Source organism: Myxine glutinosa, chromosome 6, assembly GCF_964187855.1.
Source record: "Myxine glutinosa chromosome 6, kmMyxGlut1.1, whole genome shotgun sequence".
Classification (NCBI taxonomy): domain Eukaryota; kingdom Metazoa; phylum Chordata; class Myxini; order Myxiniformes; family Myxinidae; genus Myxine; species Myxine glutinosa.
In genome coordinates this window covers 120399083-120414960 of record NC_136266.1, presented here as the reverse complement: position 1 = coordinate 120414960, position 15878 = coordinate 120399083, and the positions used below count along the sequence as shown (strand labels likewise).

At 44.2% G+C, this 15878-nt stretch overlaps 1 protein-coding gene across 2 annotated transcripts in view; it reads right to left on the bottom strand.

Annotated features, from left to right (window-relative positions):
• The window catches only part of ZRANB3 (zinc finger RANBP2-type containing 3), a 104561-nt gene that overhangs the window by 37894 nt on the left and 50789 nt on the right, over nt 1–15878 (bottom strand). For both annotated transcript variants that reach the window (XM_068120953.2, XM_068120954.2), the window contains exons 7-8: nt 6040–6174; nt 2790–2909 (exon numbers count right to left, since the gene is read on the bottom strand). In XM_068120953.2, the coding sequence (XP_067977054.2) occupies nt 2790–2909; nt 6040–6174 (255 nt within the window). The remainder of the gene's footprint in view (nt 1–2789; nt 2910–6039; nt 6175–15878) is intronic.

Sequence of the window (15878 nt, the reverse complement as noted above, 5' to 3'; positions counted from 1 at the left end):
AATATTTTATCGTTCTTATTTTTTGCTATTGTTGGAGCTGTACTCGTCATCGTTTCGGTTTCTTGTGTGATATATCTTCCTTCTCTGGTTTGTCGGCTTCATGCTTACTTACAAATTGTATTCAGAAGCCTGTTGTATTTTTAACGTATTCGGCCAATCCTAAAGTTGTCATTCTGTGCACTTGGTCGAGCGACATCAGGCAGCTACCTTCTCATCTCAGCAGGTACATTCGCCGGATGCATTGATTTTTGTAAAACATTTTATGGATGTTGAGGAATATCCTTGTTTTGAAATCCAGTTTATTGATGTCTAATTGTGGCCAATTTATTATTCCACAGCTGCACTGGAATACTGGTATTGAGAGTTGTTTTATGGCATTGATTTTGTTCCTTGGAGATAGGTGTGTTTTCAGGATCAGCCTTGTTGTACACAGTTATTCTTTGGTTATTGTTTTGTGCATTTGTGTGTGACATATTTGGTGGCCATTTTCTACTCCGAGGTATTTGTATGATGCTTAGTTATCTAGCTCCTGCGTTGTTGTATTTGTGTCAATTTTTATGTTGTCTGTTTTTGTTGGTCGACCTTGTATGAATGCGCACTTGACAAACTTATCTTGTCAAAATTCCATTTAAATGTAATACGAGTACCGGTTCACCAATTTGAGTTGTTCTGCCAATTTTTTATCCTTTTGTGAAAAGAGTTTTAAATCAACCATGTATAGTAGTCACTTTTTTATTTATTTATCACTTTTGGACCTTCTCTTATTTGATGTCAGAGTGTAACTGTGTCCTTGCTCATTCATGATATTGCTCAGTGTGTCTCGGGCCAGGCAAAACAGGAGGGGGGAAAGGCTGTCTCCCTGGAAGATTCCTCGATGCAGCTTCACTCCTGGTATTTCGATCGTTCCATTTTCAATATGGATTTCAATACTGATTTCGATACTTTCAGATTTCAATCTGATCCTCAAATCTGAATCCAGATTTTGATTACATATATACAGTATATATGTAATCAAGGTAAAACATCTACAAGATGTGCTCAAGACCAATGGCTACCCGGACAGATTACTACCAAAAAAGATGTGATCTTGGCAAAGCCTCGCAACAGGTCTAACCCACAGGAACAACCAAAAGGTTATTGTGTTTTGCCTTTTGTGCCGGGGGTGTCCCAAAGGATTGGCAGAGTTTTAAAATTGGCAGGTGTGAGGGTAAGTTACAAACCTATGTTCACCATGAAACAGGCACTTATGCATGTCCTGGGAATAAGCTTCCCAGGAATGACCGGGCAGGGGTGGTATACAGGGTTCCCTGTGTTTGTGGGGCGGAATATATTGGAGACAGGGAGAACATTACGACAACTTGTCAATGAGCATCGCAAGGCCTTCGAGTGCAACTATCCAAAGAGATCTGCCATTGCCAAACATGGTCTGAAGGCTGGCCATGGTCCCCGATGGGATAATGCCAGCATTTTGGGTGCAACCCCCAGTAAACGAAGGAGGATTTTGGAGGAATGGCATGTGGAGGAGTCTGTTGTGCCTCTCACAGAGGAAGTGCTTGACCTACCACTAAGCTTTTGACCCTCTCATGCAGAAACGTACCAGAGAAACTGCGTCGCCAAGCATATAAGTTATTACCTCGGTTGCTGTCACTTGGGTATATATTCTTACTTCAGGTTTGCGATGTATCAGATTAGCCTAATTAGTTTAAGTTACCACCATCACTTGAAGCAATTAATCATGTTTGTTTGCTTTTTTCATCGATTTATTTGAATTATTCTACGTTATGTTTGATTCAACGTGTGATTTTATGGTTGTTTTGATGCAACATCCTATTGTGGTTTCAGTTGGTTCAATGGTTATGGTTTTGATTTACGGTTTCAATTTGAATGGCACGAGTTGTTCCAAAATGGCATAGATTGGTGCTTTCGGTGTCCCCACCCCCTTTTTCCCTTATATAAGGGAGGTTATTGAATTGTTTTGCTTTACTCTTGAGAAAGGTCAGTGGATGCACGTTTATCCGTGTTGCTGATCGAAACCTCAAGCAGTCGTTTATTTGCTCAATAAAGGTTGGAGAACTCAAAATGGATGCATTTGATTTTAATCCCAACCGCAAGTCATTACTTATAATATATATATATATATATATATAGATAAATCAATTAGTCCGTGAGAGTAGTGTTTCCCAGCCAAGACACGTTTGAATAGGCTGAAAGAAAATGGAGGCGTAAGAACCCAACGATGTGACAGAGGGTTGAAACAGATGGCACACCACCATTTTGGTCAGGCTAATTTTATTTTTTTTGTTCTATTTAAAAGGAAAAAGGCATGCTTTTGGAACATGACACCCACCTCACTTACCCTGCCTCAAAAAAAATAAAAATAAAAATATGCAAATTCAAGCAGATTTGGACCTTGGACCAGATTTGGATTCAAGCAGATTCAAGCAGAATCTGAAAAATTGCTAAAAACTAGAAAAGTGGTACGATTACCACTTCTCTTTTCACATGTGTACACAACTGTCCACTTCCCCATTACCCTCAGGGAAGTTACATATGCACCACATTCAGACCACTGCCTCCTAACCAACCCAGCTATCCCTGCTCTCATCTGAAACCACAAACTCGATGCTGATGTACACAAGTTGTTGGGTCGTTGTAATCCAAGATGCCAACATGATATTTTCATAAGCAATTCCACTGTTAAGTACAGTAGAGTGTGAGTTATAACATTTTGACGTCTGGCCCCTTCATTTATAAGCGTATACAATTTCTCAATGTGCACAAGTACCAACCTTGTTTTCGGCAACGGCCTCGGTGCAAGCTTTCAGCATGACTAAATGATTAGCAAACACCAAGAACTTGACGCTCGAACATTGCAGCAGCATCTTGATATACTCTTTTACTGCCCCAGCCTGCAAGGGAAGTTCATGCAGAGGTGGCCTGGCATGCAATGCACAGAGTTGGAAATCATAGGAAAAGCAGTCAAAGGCAGGTCTTCAGAACCCCACCTCAAGGATAGCAATGCTCAAAGGTGCATCACCCTATGCCAATCCTATGTTTGTTTGTTTTTGTTTGTTTTTAATGTTGAAGAATGGGGGAAAAGAGATAAAAGAGGGAATGTAAAGGTGAGGAGTAAAAATGAGTAAAAAAAGTGTATGATTTTTGTTTGCAAGAAAGATTAAACCTAGTCCGGTAGCTATAGTTTTAGTGAGACAAAAAGTAAGACCAGCAATCCTGATACGGAGAGTGCAAGATGGTTCCGGGCACCACTTTAACGCTCATAACTCCAAATGGTAGTACTACTCTGAGTCAGAGTGGTTGCTGTTGACAACCTACTACCTAAAAAAAAGAACAGTCCAACCGGATGGGTGTTTTTTTTTTAGGGGTCACCATCTCCTTACTGGATGGCTATTAGCTCCTGAAGGGAGCTAATCCGCCCTTTAACAGGTATTGGTTTTAGTCCTGCAGGGTGTCGCAGTCACCCCTTCCACTGGCAAGCCAGTGAGGGTAGTCGGTTTAGTTGCTGACTACCTGACCATGCGGCAGGTAGCACTGGGTTACGGTTACCAGTGGCAATCAAGAAAGAGACTGACCTTAACTTAAAAGGGTTAGTTTAACTTAAATCTCACCCCATCAGTGAAAAAACCCAGACTGGAGAGAACGGCAATCGAACTATCAACTGAGTTGTCATGCTGTCCAATGTTCTCCTATTGTTATCATGTTTGCACGATGTCCTACTCATTGCTAGCAATGATGAGCATATAGAATCCATCCTTACGGATGAGCTAATTCCCCCACTTTTTATGATGTATTACTTGTAATACTGGCTTCCACCAGGTGGAGCTATACAATACACATTTACATGCATAGAGAGAATTGGGGTCCTCCACCTACCCTGAACCCCCAGGACTATGAAAAAAATTATCGCCTGAAACCTTCACATGCACACCCTGAGCACAATCAACAGTTTTCAAATCATTCCATCCAGTGGCTTAGGAATGCACAGAAGTCAAACCAACCCACAAACAAATAAATGAAAAATCTGTCAGAGACCGATGACTTGCCGGAATGTACTTTTTTAACGGCCATTTTGGACAAATATGGCGGCCGAACCACGTGACCGATGACGTCATCATTATTTGTTTTCTAAACGAATTTATTCCTTGATGCTCAAGAAATTTCATCTTCATCGGATGAAGTTTTGTACTTGTCGAATTATGACGTCATAATGGAGGCACCTATGACATCATCATTTAAAAAAAAAAAAAAAAAAAAAAAAAAAAATATATATATATATAGTGACATCATTAGCATATTTAATTCCCCATGGAGAGTTCTTTACAATGAGCCATGTCTCAATTTTCTATATTCAGCACTTTCGGAGATGTAGAGGTGCAAAGTTTTTCCGTTTTCCCAAGATGGCGGCCGAACCACGTGACCGATGATATCATCATGAACATATTTTATTCACCATGGAGAGTTCTTTACAATGAGCCATGTCTCAATTTTCTATATTCAGCACTTTCGGAGATGTAGAGGTGCAAAGTCTTTCGGTTTTTCCAAGATGGCGGCCAAACCACGTGACCGATGACATCATTAGCATATTTTATTCCACATGGAGAGTTCTTTACAATGAGCCATGTCTCAATTTTTCCTATTCAGCACTTTCGGAGATATAGAGGTGCAAAGTTTTTCGGTTTTTCCAAGATGGCGGCCGAACCACATGACCAATGACATCATTTATTTATTTTTCTCCACCAGTTCATGTAATCATGTCGCTCAAGAAATTGCATCTTGATTGGATGAAGTTTTGTACTTGTCGAATTATCAAATTGTGACGTCATAATGGAGGCCTTGGGCCGAGAGAGTTAAAAATTGGGCACAGTCTATTCCAGGGCAAGACAAATATGTGTGTAAAGTTTGGCGATTCTACATGCAACGGTGTAGACGTAGTACTGCGAACAGACAGACAAACAGACAGACAAACCAACCGATCAACATACTTGCCTTTTCTGGCAAGTAACCAACCGATCAACATACTTGCTGGAATCTTTTCCGGCAAGTGACAAACCAACCGATCAACATACTTGCCGGAATCTTTTCCGGCAAGTAACAAACAAGAAAGACGTCTTGCAGAGCATGATACTTGGAAAATCCACCACAACCCCCAACCCCTCCAAAAAGGTTGCCAGAGAAGTTTGACCTTGAGTTGACCTTTTGACCTCAAAAATAGCTCGTTTCCCAATTCAGTGACGATATGCAAATTATGTTCAACTTTCGAGTCAATCTGATGAAAAATGATTTTACAAATTTGACCTCAAGATGACCTTTCACCTCAAAATCAAGAGGCTTCTCTCATTGGTTGGTATCTCCATATGTGGGTTTTAGGTGGGAGGAAGTTCTCCCAGAACTCAAAATATCCACCTCGTTTTTAATGAACCAGATTGTGAAACTTCATTCTCATAGCTTCATTCCAAGGGCTCTTTTTAGAATCCTCACTGAACCTGTGACAGCGTCCACTTGCAGCACGGTTGTCGTGATATTCCTCGGAATGCTTTTTAAGTACTCAGCAAGGGTGTTCTTCATCATTCCTGTTGCTCCATCTATCACTGGCACAATTTCAGCTTTCTTCAATTTCTAAGACCTCTTGACCAGCGGGGAAACGCCATCAGCATTTTGGCTTCATTGCGGGAAACAATCACCTTGCATTACACATTGGTGATTTTTTTTTATCAATTATAAATTTTAGCAGCTTGTGTTTTATTGGTGTAAACACCATTTTCATTAAATAAAGGGGTGTGAAATGTTTAATTATTATTTATAATTTTAGTTATCCTGTCTTTCTATATTGGAGTAGTGGCATTAAAATGTGAAATCATAATAAAGAAATAAAAAATTTAATCTAGTCAGGTGACTGCTCAAAAAAAAAAAAAAAACTTCTCTAATTGTTTTCCTGGTAGGCCTTGTTAGTTATTGTATCGACTACATAAAGCACACATGACATGAAACATGCAAAAGCCAGTTCAGGAGCAATCCTCTCACCTTTGCTATGGCAGTCTGCTGGAACAGGTGTGTCATGAGACCGAAGACACTCCCAATGGAGCGATTCATTGAGTCATCACCTTCCTTTAATTGTCGCATCAGGCTGCGCCACATCGATAAAGATTCAAGAAGTTCCTGCAGCAGAACTTAAAATAATCACCAGCAATAAATAGCTCAATATATGTGGATACATAAAGTAAAACATCGTTTTCAAGCCATATATTTATACCAACAAAAAGCTGAGACTCTCGCTCCCCCACCTTTTAGGTGGTATAAGGAATAGATCAGTGTGATAGGAAAACTAAATGTTCAAAGTTTTTTTTTTTTTTAAATATCACGTACACAAGCCAAGTTACCAATATGGTTGCCATGGAAACAGTATTCACCCAATCACAGCCGTGATCTAATCCGATTGAGATACTGTCAAGAGGCTGAATATCTGCAATATCTGCAATGTGAAAGCTAAATGTCCTGAAACACTGTTAAAAGCTAAAAACGTTTTTTTAATGCAACATCCACAAAAGTATATGGACTGGTGATGGACGGATGATCAGCCATTCGGACGGATGATCAGCCATAACAGTCATTTTATTACTCACAGTCTCCGACCTTGTCGGAGTGCCAGGGGACAACAAACGGAAAAGGACGGTGAATATTGTTAGTTGTCAGGCTGGCCCAGTTGCCTGAACGGAACTGAATCGTGACAAATCACTGACGAAATGGTCACGCTGGTGAACCAGTTTTGATGCTCCAAACAATTTTTTGTCACCGATCACTACACTTAATACCCCAGAATGTCAAAGTGGAACTTTTTTGGGGGGGAAATTTTTACAAAATAATTAAAAATGAAATCCAGAAATATCGAATTTAAGCAAGTATTCAACCATTCAATCCCCCCCCCCCCCCAGTCAATACTTGGCAGAAGCGCCTTTGGCAGCGATTACAGCTCTGAGTCTTATTGGGCATACATGTATCAGCTTTGCACATCTGGCTTTGCAGAGTATCTCCCATTCTTCCTTTCAGATTTGCTCAAGCTCTGTCAAGTTTGATGGTGAGTGTCAGTGAACAGCAATCCTCAAGTCTTTCCACAGATGCTCCATGGGATTCAAGTCTGGACTTCGGCAGGGCCACTCAAGGAATTTCATGTTCTTGGTCTGAAGCCATTCCCGTGTTTCTTTGGCTGCATGTTTGGGATCATTATCATGTTGGAACATAAATCTTCACTGCAGTCAAAGGTCTTTTGCACTCTCAAGCAGGTTCTCTTCATGCCTGTATTGGGCTCCATTCATTGTTCCCTCTCTCCTTACAAGTCTCCCAGATCCTGCTGCTGAAAAGCATCCCCATAGCATTATGCTGCCACCACCATGCTTCACGGTAAGGATGGTGTTAGATGGTTGATGAGCTGTGTTCGGTTTTCTGCCAGATGTATGACTTTGCATGCAGGCCAAAGAGTTCAATTTTCATCTCATTAGACCATAGAATGCTCTCTTTTGCCTCATGCTCTCAGAGTTTTCACGTTTTCTTTTTTTTTCAAACAAACTATAGGTGTGCTGTCATGTGCCTTTTTCTTAAGAGTGGCTTCCATCTGGCCACTCTCCCATATCGCCTAGATTTGTGAAGTGCTGCAAAGACTTGTCCTTCTAGCAGGTTCTCCCATTTCAGTCAAGAAACTCTGTAGTTCTGTCAGAGTGGTCATTGGGTTCTTGGGCACCTCCCTGACCAAGGTCCTTATTGCCCGGTTACTCAGTTTGCTCGGATAGCCAGCTCTAGAAAGAGTCTGAGTAGTTCCATATTCCTTCCATTTGATCATGATGAAACTTACTGTGCTCTTGGGAACTTTCAGCACTCTAGAAATTGTTTTATACCCTACCCGAAATCTATGCCTCCGCGCAATTCTACCTCAGAGTTCTACGGACAGTTCCTTGGACTTCATGGTAGAGTTTCTGCTCTGAGATGCACTGTCAACTGTGGGACCATATATAGAAAGGTGTTTCTTCCTAAATCATGTCCAATTAATGTAATGGAAATTGGATGCACCTGAGCTCAATTTGGGGTGTCATAGCAAAGGTGTTGAATATTTATTGCTCAATTTAAACTTTAAAATTTTCATTAATTAGTAAACATTTCTAAAAGAAAAATTCCACTTTGACATTATGGGGTATTATGTGCAGATCAGTGACAAAAAAAAAATCTCAATTTAATCCATTTAAAATTCAGGCTTTAACACAAAAAAGGTGAAAAAAGGCAAGGGGTGTGAATACTTTCTGAAGTAAAATATAGTATTAACCTGTCCGTAGCCGATAAAGACATGTCTCGGATAGATTGCCGATCAAGCTCAACACTCCGAGGTGTTCAGTCAAAAATATAGCGGAGTTAATATGTGCGTGGGGGGGGAAGGCGAAACTCTTACCTTCACGGGTACTACCGGACGTCTTCGAACCTGTGATAATTAATGCCAACCGACACGGATTTAAAATGTACAAAAATACCGGCTTTATTGAAGAAATGTCGGCGAACAAGGAATGCACGATAAAATAAGATTCCTAAATGGAGCGCTCCCACGCAGACCCATATACACACAAAGGGAAAAATAAAGGTGAAAATAAAGCGTGTTTGTTTTTAGGTACTTAGCTCCGAGCATCTCCTGACCCCCTCGGGAATCGTCAAAACCCCCAAGTACTTGGCAGGAACAGCACTGGCCTCAATACACAGTTAGCTCGTGGGAAACGCAGGCCTCGGTCCGCAGTTCGTTCCTACTCACGATCACAATGATGATGATGATGTCGGAACACGACCGTTCGCCACCAAACCCCAAAGGAAAGAGCTCATAATCTTTGACCGTTCGTTGAGACTGTCCCACCGCAAGAGCTTATCAACCCCAGATCACTTTCAGATCCAGAAGCCGAGAGAAAAAATGTCGGCCCTCCAACTCCTTTGTACTCAAGGCCCTGACGTCATCCGACGCCGCCTGTGCCTGCTCCTATCAGCCAGTCCCTCTCTTTGTTGCTCGACAAATCTCACCAATCACTGCTCTCTGGGGTGTGGCCTCCCGGACCTGCCTGCTTGATGTTATCACACGTCGGTGGTATCATCGTTGGTGCTCAAAGTCCTTTTTCCGGTTAGCTTATATTTAGGGTCATTTAATGCGCTATTTCCTGGCTTTGTGTGTGTGTGCTGCATTTTCATAAGGAACAGAGGAAAAACAAGCATTCTGAGTATTGCGCTGCAATACATGTCCGGAAAGTCTGTCGTCCGGAAAACTGTTGGGGAAATTACCAAAGTTCAAAGTGCCATAACTTTGTCAAAAATGATCGAAACGTCGTGAAGTTCGAACTTGATCTGTAACTTATCATGAGGAAACCATGTACCAAGTTTGAAATCATTAGCATTAAGAGTTTAGAAAAAAAGTCCGGAAAACTGTTCTTTGCGTGACAGACGGACAGACTGACAGTCTAACAGACTGACGGAGTGCAAACCCATAGTCCCCCCCCCGTGTACACTGGTAGGGAACTAATAAGAGGCGATTTACATACTAGTATCATACTAGCCCTTAGGGATATTTTGGGTTTACATACAAGCCCTTAGGGATATTTTGGGGCCGTTTGGTTCAAATTCTTCCAAAAGCACCAAATTTGGCCCAGATGTTGCCCATGCCATACTCTTTCGATTTTTGACGAGCGCCCCCCCCCCCCCCCGGGGGCCCCATATTGGCAAAATACTAAATGGCCGCCACCCGGATTAGAGGAAAATCAGTTAAATAACCAAAAGGGTTGGAATCATGTATGATACCACTTTTCAGGGGTTTTCGAGGTCGAGGAATCCAATTATGTTATTTTGGTGATTCGAGGTCAAGGTCAACCCTCAAGGTCATCTTAAAGGTCATTTTTGAGTCAAACATGTCGGTTTTTGAGTTTTTTGTCAGGATTTACGTGAGGTTCACCATTTTATGTTTCTGGGTTGGGTAATCGAACTCTGACCTTATTTTTGACAATTAGAGGAAATATTTACATGTCTATTTCCTAATTTTCAGGCATATGCAGTTCATGTCTAATTACAAAGGTATGGATTTTGATGTTTTATGAACTGTATGCCATATCCTTGTGTTTAATTTTTGTGCGATCATGATCCGGGTGCATGTATACATGATTGTATACATGTCATAAATATGACGTCATAGGTCGTGACCTGGTGGCCATATTGGATTTTATGAAAACCTGAAAAATGGATCCCTGCCTTCATTTTTCGATCGATTCATTTTGAACTTTGACCACTTATAGTATGCCATGTGATTGGATGCATATCCTAATTATGACGTCATAGGTCAGGTGACATGGCGGGATGGACCGGTATGGTCCCCGGATCATACCGCCCTTGGCGCCCGTCAAAAATCGAACGAGTATGGCATGGGCAACATCTCCGCCAAATTTGATGCTTTTGGAAGAATTTGAACCAAAATATCCCGAAGGGCCCCGACTATACAGGGGATTCATTACCCATATTCCCTAACTAATCAATATAACCCCACCCCTCTCATGGGGACACTTGTACACTTACACGACAGACGGTCCAACGGATCCCCACTCATGTAAACGGGGGTTCTTCTTCTTCTTCTTCATCACGTACGGAGCATGGTAATCTATACAATTCTACCTGGCTCTAAAGTAATCATTGTCTACCCCCTACAAACGTAACAGTATATATACATACACTAGCGTGGATCAGCTCACTAAACTTGCTTCACCACACGTCATTGCCGAAGAGGCACGGGCTTGTTTTAACTGAGGATAATGACCTGACTGAACTTGAGTTGCTTTTGTCATGATTTGCACCAATCATCATACGAACATTTCTTTTGTACAAATTTATTTGTAATATTAGTGATATTATTTATTTGTAATTTATTCGTAATCTAAAAAGTTCCAAGTGGTGCAAAGCTCTAAATGGTCAAGGGTCCAAGCTGTCTAATCGGTCTGAAGGGTGTAAGGGGTCTAAATGGTGTTTCGGTCCAAGGAACTTAAGGGGTGCAAAGGTTTAAAGGGTATGACAGGTTGGAAGGGTGAAGAGATCTAAAGGTGTCTAAAGTATTGAAAAGGTCTTAATGGTAAAAGTGGTCTTGAGGGTCTTCTAGTCTTCAGGATCTTGGGGTCTAAAACGTCTTGTTGGTCTTACGGGTCCAAGTGGTGCAAAGTCTTCAGGATCTTTTGGGACTTCTGGGTCTTTGAGGTCTTAAATGGATTACAATTGCTATTATCAGGGGGTGGTCACTTATTCAACAAAGATATTCTAGTTTTGCATGTTTAACAAATTTTCTGAAATTTGTAGAATTTATTTTTCACTTGAAAGTTGTAGGCTATGGTGTGTAAATAAAGGTGGAAAAATTCTGATTTTATGTAATTTAATTCCAGGCTATAAGGCAACAAAAGGTAAAAATTCTAAAAGTGGTGTCGGCTTTCCATAGGCACTGTGTGTGTGTGTGTGTGTGTGTATATATATAATGTTGCGAATATGGAATTTGGCCTCCATATCCGCTTGTAAATATTCCCCTATTTTCTCCGATACTCCCCAACTCTCCCTTACCCCATTCCCTAGTCCCATTGTCTGTAAACAACACCCATTAGAGCCGATCTTCCCCTTCATCCCCCCATTAAATGTCGTGCCCAGGTCCCCCGCACCACACGTAGACAATTATAGGACATCTTGCTAGTTATTCTTAATCTATGTCAGTTAAGGACTTGTTTCCATTAATTATGACTCTTCGTTGCACCAGCATGTGATTATATGGCACCTGTTAGGAAGTTTAGGACCTCCCCATACCTCTCCGCATCTCTTCCCCATGAAGAAGCGCCAACTACAACAACAACAACAAAAGAGGGGGGCGGCGCGGTGACGGCATGGGGAGTGGGCGTCCTCCTTCCGGCTCGGTTAGCCACCATTGACCACGCGCTCCACGGGGTTACCACAAAGGGGCTCCCTGTCGGCCCCTCGTCAAGGGCGGAGCCGGTAACCCCCGCACCCAATGAGAAGCCATGGGCCGATGCCATCTGGGGCGGCGCTAACGAGCCGAGGGCGTGTCACTCCCCGCCGGAGATATACGCGGCCCCGCGCCGAACGTGAAGGAGAGATGCGCCCCGAGCTTGGAAGGAAAAGACGCCACCCTCCCGAGCGCTGAGCGACCTCCCCAGCTTGAGACCAAAGTCGCGACCCACAAGCGCTGTGATACCTTCACGCATCTCTGGACACCACCGTACGTGATTCTGTCCCTGAGCCAGGTGCACCTGAGCCATCGCGACCTGCCTCCCCTTTTTCATCAACCCCCGTGTGAGTCAGCATTTTGTCCCGTGTGTCTGTCGTCTGTCCGGGGATAATATAAGAGTGTGTCTAAGTGCCTGTCTTCCTGTAATATACCTCTAGCCCCTGTAATCTAACCTTTTTCCGTACGAATATACTTGAGAATCGAAACCCTGGTGTCGTATTGTGTCATTATAACCCAGCCGGGTGTCTTCTCTTTCCTATTGAGCCAGCGTAGCGCGATTAGTCAACATTCGGGCACAATCGGGTAACTTGTACGGATACGGCGGCCATCCCGCTCGGCCCACCATACCATCAAAGTCGTATCTGTAACAATTGGTGTCAGGAGTGGGATTCGAGGCCCGACCAAATTTTGAAGGAAAAAAAAAAAACGAATAGAGGAAAAAAAAAAATTTGGTCAAAATTTGGAGCGGCCGAAATTTGTTTTGTTTTACGAAACTCGAATTTTGCAAGTCGCGCTATGGCGGATCAAGACGGCTGGGGTCCGGTAAAGGAGAGTGAGGTAGGGTCGATCCAGGACCAAAATGAGGGACAGGAGGAGAGCGAAGCAGTGAGGGCGGCAGGTTCGCAAAATAGCGCCGTCACGCACGAAGAAGCGGGCGCGCAAAATGGCGCCTCGCTGATCACCGCGCCAGCGACCGTGGCAGCGCCCCCGATGGATTGGGGCCTTTTTTTTATACAAATGAAGGCCCTTATGGCCCAGAATAGTGAGCGATTGGAGGGCCGGATGGATGCTCAGGGTGAGCGATTGGAGGGCCAAATGGGGGTAATGGGAAACCAAATGGGGGTAATGAGGGACGAAGCGAGGGGTACCAGTGAGAAGTTAGACAATAATTTTGAGGGGTTAGACAACGGGATAAAAGAAGTGAAAAATGGGTTAACGGGGGTAGAAAACAGAATGGCCGCTCAAGAGAATCAAATGGAAGGGATGCAAAAGGGGTTAGAGGGGGTAGAAAATAGAATGGCTGCCCAGGAGAATCAGATAGAGGGAGTGAAAAATGGGTTAGAGGGGTTAGAAAACAGTATGGAAGGCAAATTGAGGGACATGAGGGACCAAGCGGAAAGGGAAGTTAAACAAATGGAGCAGCAGATAGAGGGGGTCAGAATGGGGGTAGAAACCAAACTGGATGCTCACAGGGAGGAAATGGAGCAGATGAGGGTGGCATCTGGGCAGGAGATGCAAGTGATGGGAGAGGAGATCAGAGGAGGAGTGAGTGAGGAGGTCGGAGGAGTGCGCGAGGAGGTGAGGCACTGTAAGGAGCGCATGGAGAAAGAGGTGAGAAAGGGGACTGTAAAATTGCAAGGTGGTATAGAGGAGTTGACGCTGGGAGTAGAACAACTGACAGTGGGACAAAAGGAGTTGGGGGACCAGGTAAAGAAGAACACAGCGGTAATAGAGGGTTTAAAATCGACACAGAAGGAGATGAAAAAGGACGTAGGGGTAATTAAAAAAGAGTGCCAGACGGTACATGAGGACCTGACGAGGAAAATGGACAAGGTGGTAGAGGTAATGGAGGTTAAAGAGCGGGAGGTGCGGGAGCACATAGAAAAAAATAAAGTGGAGTTAGAGGAAGAACTTAAAGGGGCGCACGAAGAGATGAGGGAGATGAAGCAAAAATTAGAAGAAGTGGAAGAAGGGGTGAGCGAAATTAAGAAGCGACGGAGAGAGGATAAGAAAGAGATAAAGGAGGAAGTAAAAGAATTGGTCCAAAGTCTGTGTTTGGATCGTGATGATGTGCTCATTAACCGGATGAGGGATTCGCAGGTGATGGAGGAGAAGCGAAGAGGAAGAGGACCCGGTGTAAGTGGTGACCAATATGGTCGTGCGTATGATGCGCCAGGGGATTTAAGAAGCTTGGGGATTGGTTTGGATCCGGGTGTTCGTGAAAGGCCGTTGGTGAAGTGTGCGACAGGTCTGGTGTGCGAAAAAGGAGGTGTGCAAGAAAGTCCGACTCTGGGGTGTGTGAGGAAAAAGTGCGTGCCAAGGAGTGAGTGTGCTGGCGAGAGTGAGTCGGTCGTAACGCGTGTGCGAGGGGGCACATGGAAGCGCGGTGTGGTGAGTGTTACAGAGGGTGTAACGGGAGAGTGTGCGCGAGAAAGGTGTGTGACGGACAGGTGCATGAGGAAAGAGTGCGCTGTCAAGAGTAAGGGTGAGTGCTCTGTCAGGAATGGAGGTGAAAGTAGTGAGAGTGACATGGAGCGTGAGTTAGTTGTGACAGGTGAGCGAGGATGTACACCTGGGATGGAAGGATGCACACCTGGAATGGTAGAGCGTGAGTGGGAATGCACGCTGGAATTGGTAGTGAGGCACGTGGTTGGGTGTGCGAATGAGGGCACACCTGTGATTGTCACAGAGGAGGTGACCGAGGAGGGGGCGCGAAGAGGTGTATTGGTGAGGTGTGCTACCAACGAGTGTGTGCCAAAGTGTTCGGTGGTCAGGTGTGTGACCAAGTCGATGGGCGGAGTGAGTGTACCGGGGTGTGTAAGGAAAGGTACGAGGAGAATGGGAACGGCTGCATGTATGAGCACGAAAGGGGTAGCGTATGCATGTAAGCCTGCAGGTGAAGCGTCGACGGTAACCGGGTTAAAGGTTAGGTCGACTTTTAGCCGAAGCGGGCCCTCGGTGCGTGCCGGGCCTCGCTTTGAACGGCCGCGTCCAGGCTCCACTAGGTGGAGCGGGCAGCTGGATAGGAAGGGTCGTTATGGCGACCACGTTTTGTTGAGACGTGCCGGCAGGTCGAGATCGGGACATTGGATGGCTCCACGCCGAGGTGGTGCGTGGGATCTCGGCCCGGGTAAGCCCCCGTCCCTGCCCCGAATGCCGGACGCATCCAGCCGCTGGCACAAGACAACCAGCATCCATTGCTTGGCTTTACGAAGCCGGGCTTTGGACAGGGATTGGCGCACCGAGAGGTATTAGTGAGTCGACTGGGTGATGAGGTTAGTGTTTTGGCCCCAAAATTAGAGAAAAGCAAAATTTGATGATTGGCAGAGGATTGGCAGAGTGATGATTGGTAATGGTACAGTGATTGGCAGATGATTGGCAAATTTTTGATTTGTTGAAATTTGATGTGCAAAATTGGTAGTGAGAGACCCCCGATGTGGTGGGATGGCAAATCCACCATCCTTCCCATGGGTGGGGCAAAGGAGCAATAGTTTATGGGGTGTATGGCAGTGAAAACTAGCCCGGGTGGGTTAGGTTATATTGATAGGGATCTAGCGAAGATTGACATTAGGTAACGTTAAGATTAGTTAGTGACTGATACCTGTAGTGGGGACGCAGGTAGATTAGTGTGGATTATAATGACGAGGGGGCGCAATAGTTAAAAGGGACGACTGGGAAGCGCAAGTTTTAGAAGGGAGTAGTTAGCTGAGATGATGCCGTGTTTGTGAGAATTGAACAGGTGTGATTGCACAGGGGTGCAACTGGACAGGTGTGTGGAGCAGTGTATGAGTAGTGAGTGTGTGGATCAGCGCGAATGCGCTTGGGGAGAGAAGGGTGCAGGTGGCACCAGGTGTGAGAGCACAGG